Source organism: Echinops telfairi, unplaced genomic scaffold (genome assembly GCF_000313985.2).
Source record: "Echinops telfairi isolate 266 unplaced genomic scaffold, ASM31398v2 ScPeMD7_7475;HRSCAF=8513, whole genome shotgun sequence".
NCBI classification, from domain to species: Eukaryota; Metazoa; Chordata; class Mammalia; order Afrosoricida; family Tenrecidae; genus Echinops; species Echinops telfairi.
In genome coordinates this window covers 16,656,040-16,664,296 of record NW_022111379.1, presented here as the reverse complement: position 1 = coordinate 16,664,296, position 8,257 = coordinate 16,656,040, and the positions used below count along the sequence as shown (strand labels likewise).

The following is an 8,257-nucleotide window of genomic DNA, read 5'->3' as shown; positions in this document are numbered from 1 at the left end:
AAAAAAAAAAAAAAAAAAGAAAATGTATTATGCACTTCTTACCTGGCCTGTGTGTACAAATTGAGCATTTTCCCATGACTTTTCTAAAGGCAATCAGGAAATGCCGATTGCCATCATCTAGAGGTGGGATTGGAGCCCTGCAGAAGCAAATGATATGTTAATATTATTCAAGTTCAAGATAAGGCTAAAGGAAAGTTCTAGTTTAAAAAAAAAATTTTGGCCATTATCCAATATCTGATTTTCTGGTCAAGTGATGTTTAATGTTTAAGCTCTGATTATAAATAATGCATAGTTATTGCAGAAAATTATGAAGAAAGAAAATTGCAGTTAAAGAAGTTTCCCTAAAGTACTATTTGTCACTTTATGTAAATAATGTTAATATATTACAAATCTTCTAGTCTTTTAAAAAAATATGATGGTTGATGTCACAGTTTTGTACCACACTTTTCAAGTAATATGAATAATTTGTATGAGAGCATATCGTATTTACATTGTACAATATTTTATTTATTTTTAATGCATTATTAATTTTGTTATTACATATATCATTCCATAGTCCAATCATGTCAAGTAGAATTGTACAATTGCTACCACAATCAGTTTCCAAACATTCTTTTTCTTTCTGGACTCCTTGCCACTGTCTCCCTTTTGCCACCACCATTCCTCACCACTGGACACCCCGCACCCCCACCCCCAAAACCCTGATTCTACTTGCTGTCCCTATAGGTCCATCAATCCTGAGTTCATATACTGAAAAACAGAAAAACATTCAACACAACTTCAATAGTGTGACCTCCAATGACATGACACTTATTAAGATACACCCTAATAGAAATGTTACAATATTTTAGTCACAACATAAATTCCCGTTAATGAGCCCTTTGTGGGACACATTTTGATTTTTTTTTACAATCTTTTCCATTGAAACTGCACTATGGTGAATTGTGTTTAAATTTTTGTATAATTTAAAATTTCTTTCACATGCTTTCTTGAGTAGTTAATGGATTTTTTAACGAAGATGTATACTTTTTGAGACCTTTTAATCTACATTTTCACATTACCATCCAAAATACTTGTACGATTCAGATCTCTATTCACAGCATGTGATTTTTCTTGTTTCCTTCCATTCCCATCATCATCAAATGACCCTGACCATAGTTTTTAAGTGATTCGTTTTGGTCCTTTGAGAGTCCCTGAAATGACAATTCAGCACTGAATAAAGCAGTCTAAAATAGCTCCGGCATCTTTCAAAATAAGCCTGATCCTTTAAACACCAAGTCCGAGAGCCCCCCTTTTTGTGGTGAGTGTGTTTGGGGCTGGATCTCCTGACCTTAAAAGAAAAACAGCTGACGTTTTGTAGTTTTGAACAGGTGTCTCGGATTCAGAGCAGAGAATTAAGACCTGTTGTGCTTAACATGGTCAGTTCTTTGTATTACTTGTTGAGAAACAGAGTGATTAATGTTAACCTCTTCCACATGTATGTTTCTCAGTGAAAAATGGGAAGAACTTGCTGTTGTTGTTTTTTTGAAAAATTGCTTTCATGAGATAAGCTAGGTATTTGCATAGTAACTTACTCTTTGGGAATAGAATGAAGGAGGGAAATGTTCCAGCATTGAATTCTAGTATACCGTTGTTAAAAACAAACAAAACCATATCAATCTATATTATGTATTAGCTTAGGAAATACGTCCTGAACTCATTGGGTCACTCTTAGACAGAGTAGAGCCACCCTGTTGGCTTCCAGGCGGAGCAAAAAGACTCATCTTTTCCCCAAGGAGCAGCTGGTGGTTTTGAACCACTTACCTTGTGGTTAGCAGCAACCCAATATGCCACTAGAGCTCTTTCATCTTACTTAATAACAGAATTTTCCTTTTAACATAGAACTTTCAATTAAATTCTAATATTATTGTGCAATAAGCCGACCCGAATATCAGCCGAGGTACCTAATTTTACCACAAGAACTGCATTAAAAAATGTGCTGAAAAACTCGGCTTATACACGAGTATATAAGGTATATATTTTTAACACCCCCCCCAACCCACTCCCCCAAACTGGGAATGTTTTCTTTTGAGAACCAGGGGGAAGGAGACTTATACAGAAGTTTCATGTAGTCTTGCAAATGAAGGTAGAAACTGTTAACCCAATAACATTAAAAAGAAAATTTACATTTTTATGAAAATAATTCTTTGCCTCCTTTTTCCACTGAATTTGGTCTAAAGGACATTGTAATTCATTTACTGTTTGAATGAGTAGATAAGAAAACTATTAGCAAATATGGCTTTAAAAGATTCACCAATGTTCAGTGTAATTTTGAAAAATTACTTGTAAAAAGTTGTACAAATGTTATTATTTCAGCATATGGAGAAAGACCCTTCAAAAAGTTCTGGGGAAAATTCAATTATCTTTCAGTCCCATTTTTAAAAATAATTTTTAAAGCTGCCTTTGTCTTTCAAAAGAGAAAATTTATTGACAAGTGAGTCATTTAATTTATAAGATTGAACCTTTTATTGTGAAAGGATTTCTGCTAAAATTCATTAATGATTTTTTTAAATGGCTGCAACTGGCTTGTACATCTCTTGTTCTCTTCCTTTTCAGATTGTGAGTGGTTTTTTTAAAATAAAAAAGTTCTTACATAGATAAAGTGTTCATGTTGCCAATATAATTGTAGAGAAGGGTCAGGTTGACTTAGGAGCTGGTATAATACAGTCAGGTTGTACTTTGGATCCTGAAATGTACTTTTCAAACGTGGGAGGCTGAGAGACCATAAGTATCAGTTTAGGTGTTCACCTAAGCTATAGCTATTTGAAGGGGTTTAGAGGTTTGTAATAATCTTGAAACCTTAGTTGAATTATAGCTGGGCCAGTTAAATTTCCTCTCAACAAGGAATTCTGCTCAGGGTCTTGTTTGTAGTGTGGCAAAATACATAAAATAATCGAATTGCTAGTATTTTGAGCCTAATTTGTTAACACCAGAAATTTACATTGTGAAATAGAATACTTGCTAGTTTATTAGATAGATGAATTTCATACAAAGTTCGTTTTTGTTTTCCTCAAAATACATTAGAGATCATTGGAATAACTTCCCAAAAAGCTGTAAGCGGCTTATGGAATCTAGCATACTTTCTGGTGAATGTCCATATGTGAACTCAGAATAGCAATGAAAGAAACAAGAGGCGTAGGGTAAAGGCTTTTGTCCTTAGTGGCTTCTCCTGGAAAAAATCATCACCACCCCAAGTTTGTTCTCTTAAAACAGTTTGATTTGTTTCATTTAATTCTTACCACATATGCTTCTTAGGTCCATATATGTTTTACATAGAAGTAATCAGTGTTGGGGTTTGTCTGTTCATGTAGATTATTTAAGCTTTCTGATCTGTGCTTAGTACTGAGCTGTTTATTGGACCCATGCTAGAGCATATGAAATTTACTACATTTTGTATTGATTTAATATTAATGTTAATCTAGAATCTTTGAGTGCAGTGTGTCACATCTGTTTTGTATTGTTCTGTTTAAAAGAAGTGGCAGTGTGGTATTTGGAGGAATATTTATTATCTGAGTGTTTTTCTTTACAACAGTTTCTCTGACTCTATTGGGAATTATAACCTCTAAGAGAGACAGTGAATCACCCAGCAAATTCTCAGATGCCCAACTGCTGAAGTCCACAATTCGTTAGAATTGTTTATTTGCCGTTTAAGTTTCCTTTACTGAAGTAGCTGTAGGTCTGGAGGCTTTGGGGAATTAAGAGGATAAAATTGCATAGAAGTAGATGAAAAGGAAATGATACCCTTTTCTCTTTAAAACTAGGTTGAGTCCACATTCCACAGGTAGGTACCTTGTTTTTTAGAAAATACGTAGTTAGATTAAGCGTTGACTTGCTTATTGAAACTTACATTTTCATTTCTGGTGACTGGATATTCTTACCCTGTGGTGAGGTTTCTTAACCGATTTGGGGTCATGAATTTCTTTAAGTAACCAGTGAAAATTATAATGCCCATTCCTAGATGAAATGCACCAGCACAAGCATTTTTGCATGTAGGTTAAACGGTTTGTAATCCAGTTTTTCCCTATCCAGATGTCCAAGAACCTTAGGTTATAATGGAACTGAGAATCACTCTGGGTGTTCATTTTAGCATTACATGAATCTGCCACACCAAGAGCTCTCTTCACTTATAGCTTTATTTGACATTCTTGTGATTGTATACTAGAAGATAAGTGTCATCTGAATTTGATTCTAGAAAAAAAGCACAATTACCTTTTCTTTTTAAATTCAGCCTCAGAAATGATAGAGCATCTTTGGCCTTCTGATGCTTTAGATTCTATCTAAGATCCATAATAGTACAAAACCAAACTGCCATTGTGTTGACACCAACCAATAGCGACCCTACAGACAAGACAGAACTGCCCCGTGAGTTTCTGAGACTGTAACTGTTTACAGAAATAGAAAGCCCCTTCTTTCTCCACGAAGTGGCTTGTGGTTCCCAGTAGCCCAAAGCTTAACCACTATAAATAACATTTTTACACTTTTGAAAAGTAAAGAGAAACAGAGGAAAGAGCTAGGAGGCAAAGGACATTTATAGAGGTCTAAATAAAGGCATGTACATGGGTAAATACATTTATATATGAGGGGGGAGAAATAAATCTATGTGCATATATAGATAGGTTTTGTGTTAAGGTAGCAGATGAACATTGGGCCTCCACTCACTCCCTCAATGCAAGAAAACTTTGTTCTATTAAACTGGCATTCCATGATCCTCACCTTCCCCACATAATCGCTGAAGACAAAGTGGGTGTGCAAGCAAATGTGTTGAAGAAAGCTGATGGTGCCTGGCTATCAAAAGATCTGGGGTCTTCAAGACTTGAAGGTAAACAAGTGGCCATCTAGCTCAGGAGCAACAAAGCCCATCTGGAAGAAGCACACCAACCTGTGTGATCAAGAGGTGTCAAAGGGATGAGGTATCAGGCATCAAAGAACAAAAAATCATATCATTGTGAATGAGGGGGAGTGCCGAGTGGGGACCTAAAGCCCATCTATAGGCAACTGGACATCCCCTTAGGGAAGGGTCACGGGGAGGAGACGAGCTAGTCAGGGTGCATTGTAGCAACGATGAAACATACAGCTTTCCTCTAGTTCCTAAATGCCCCCCTGCCCCCCCACTATCATGATCCCAATTCTACTTTACAATTCTGGCTAGGCCAGAGGATGTACACTGATACAGATAAGAACTGGAAACACAGGGGATCCAGGGCAGATGATCCCTTCAGGACCAGTTGTGAGAGTAGCGATACTGGGAGTTGGAGGAGGGTGGGGTGGAAAGGGGGAACCGATGACAAGGTTCTACATTTAACCTCCTCCCTGGGGGACAGACAACAGAAAAGTGGAAGAAGGGAAATGTCGGACAGTGTAAGATATGACAAAATAATAATTTATAAATTATCAAGGGGTCATTATGGAGGGGAGAGCCGGGAGGGAGGGGGAAAAATGAGGAGCTGATGCCAGGGACTTAAGTGGAGAGCAAATGTTTTGAGAATGATTAGGATAACGAATGTACAAATGTGCTTTACACAATTGATGTATGTATGGATTGTGATGAGTTGTATGAGCCCCCAATAAAATGATTAAAACATTTTTTTTTCTTTACACTTTCATCTAAAGGAGAGGCTCATGGAAGAGCGAAAATAATTTCTATGGATCTGTTCTTTTACAAAAGTAATAATTTCTTAGGAGCATAATTGCATTTGTTGTTTTGCCATCAAATATCGGTTATCCTTTTAATGAGCGAGAGTGTAGCTAGTCAGGGGTTAACTTCAGTCTGTGCAGCTTGCGCAGACTTTTGGAGTTCACCAGGTTGGGGTTCAAATCCAGCTTAGCTGCTGAGTAGCTAGCTGTATGACCTTGAACATGTATCTGTGTCGTAAAACCTACCCCATAAAAGAATTAAATGAGCTAAAATATATAAAGTGCTTGCTTTTGTGTGGTGTGTATAGTCAGTAAACCTTATTTACCATGACGATGGTATGGATGATGACGAGGATAAGTGGAGCTTCAATTCTCAGTTAGAAAGCATTCATATTTTTTATTAAGAAATTTAGAATAGTTGATCTTATGCAAAGAAGAAATCTTCACTTTCCTTGGAATAATCTTCTCAGGGCTTGGTGGGTTATTTTGGCAGTTGTCAAAACTCAAATGAGTATTCCCCAGGCAGAGGACAGCAGACTAATTTTCTTGCTTTCTAACATATTACTTGTGGGTGCTTGACTATTACAGTGGAGCAAAAGTTCAAAGTTATCCACTTGTCTGATGTTGTTGAAGTAAATATTGAGCAGAGGAAATAAGAGTTCTACAAGAGGATTAAAAAACTGATAACTTACATGTTCCTTTGTCTCTTGAATGGCTAAATGCCCTGAAACCTAAATGGCTGTGTGGTGTAGCCCGAGATGCTCTGTGTACTTTGGGTAGATGATGGTTCTTTGCATTATCATGTCATAAGCAATGATAATTTTAAAATGTTTGAAAACATATAACTGTCAACCACCGCATAAACAGCCGAGAGAGTTCCCAGTGAGGTTCGTAAAGACTTTGGAGGCAGAGAAGAAAGAAATTGGATGATTGAAGTGATGTATTGTTTTAATAACTGATTAAATGAAATGGCTTAACATCTGCCTGAAACAAAAGGCTTTGAGTTCATTAGAAGGATGGATTGGGCCCCTCCTAGGAAGAAATGAGATGGTCTCCTTTGCAAGTTGTGGTGGTTAATTATAGCGAGGTGACAATAATGGCAATGTTTATGACCCTGGCTTTTTGTGTATTTCACACATGTACATGTCTGCACACGTGTCCGTACGTTTCCAGCCTTCCTGAGAAGGAATCACTTGGATGTTCTGTTGTGACTAGGTGCCAAGGAGTCGATTCCGATCCGCAGGGACCCTGTACGGCAGGAGGAAACTGACGGGTTCTGTGCCATCCCACCATTATTCTTAGGCGTGAGCCCATTGTGGCAGCCACTGTATTACCCACCTCGTTGAGGGCTTCCTCCACGTTATCAAGTGTGATGTCCTTCACCAGGAACATAGATGGGAGTTACAAATGGATTGTAGTCCAGTAATGAATTAGAAATGTGGAAGACGCTAAGAATGATCTGAGGATGGCATCATGGAAGAGTATCCTTTGTGTTCACCTACAACTTAACTCTTGTTACCCGTGGCAGGCGGAGAAAATGACTAAATTTGTTTTATCATGATTGGAGCCAGTGTATTTCCTATGTGAATCAAATGAACATTGCTTAACCATTTTATGTTAATGAGAAATTAAGGGATATGATAACATCGAGCACTTAGCTCTGCTTTGCTGATGCCTAGTTGCAATCGTTTATTTTCTTTGACCAGGTAGGAAGTTTGGCAAATGATGTCCCGCTTTTCTTCCTTCACAGTATCGTCAGTGAGGCGGGAGCATCCATCTATAGTGTCAGCCCTGAGGCGAACAAGGAGATGCCAGGGCTGGACCCCAACCTGAGAAGTGCAGGTAAGAATCTGTGGGCCATCAGTAAGGCCAGGGCTCTGCGAGTTTGGGTTTGCATGTGTAGTCGTAACTGTGTTAACAATCCAGCCAAGTGGAAAAGTTCTGTCACATGGAAAAGAATTTGCATACAGATAGCCATTGCTTGGAATAATAACTGGAATTATGGGAGAGACAAAGAATACTATGTAGCTTTTAAAGACCACTTTAGTAAGTGGTCCCACTCAGGTAAGTGGGAAAATTAGTAAAGTCCTTATTAAATTGAATATCAGAGAATTCAGTAATAAAAATAATGTAAGAGATCCCTTGCTATTATAAAATAGTATTTATTTTATTTTTATTGGCAAAAGTGTATTTTATTAACATGAAATATTTATAGTGCAAATGTACTTAAATCCATAGGCTTTTCTTACCTGGATCATGCTGTTCAATCCTCATAACTACCCATGAGGTAGATTGTATCACTCCCACTTTACTGACAAAGGAACCAAGGCTTACGGAGCCCACAGGGTATGGACATAAAACTTATATAATGAAAGGGACTTTTTAAAATGAAATTCCAAACTTCCCAAGTTGGCCCTGAAAGGGAGTTTCCAGTAGTGTGTCAGTAATAGTTGGACTTTCTTTTTGGGGAGGTGATAATCCCTCAGACACCCCCCCACCCACTTGCTTGCAGCTTGCTGTTTCTACTTTATTCCTTGCCCAGTGTATAACACAGTTATGGTTTAATACAACGTTTCAATAGAAC

The 8,257-nt window shown here is 37.6% G+C and overlaps 1 protein-coding gene across 2 annotated transcripts in view; it reads left to right on the top strand.

The window, feature by feature from the left end:
- Positions 1-8,257, top strand: part of SRBD1 (S1 RNA binding domain 1) — a 251,041-nt gene that overhangs the window by 111,182 nt on the left and 131,602 nt on the right. For both annotated transcript variants that reach the window (XM_004699761.2, XM_045285760.1), the window contains exon 14: positions 7,424-7,515. In XM_004699761.2, coding sequence (XP_004699818.1) covers positions 7,424-7,515 — 92 coding nt within the window. The remainder of the gene's footprint in view (positions 1-7,423; positions 7,516-8,257) is intronic.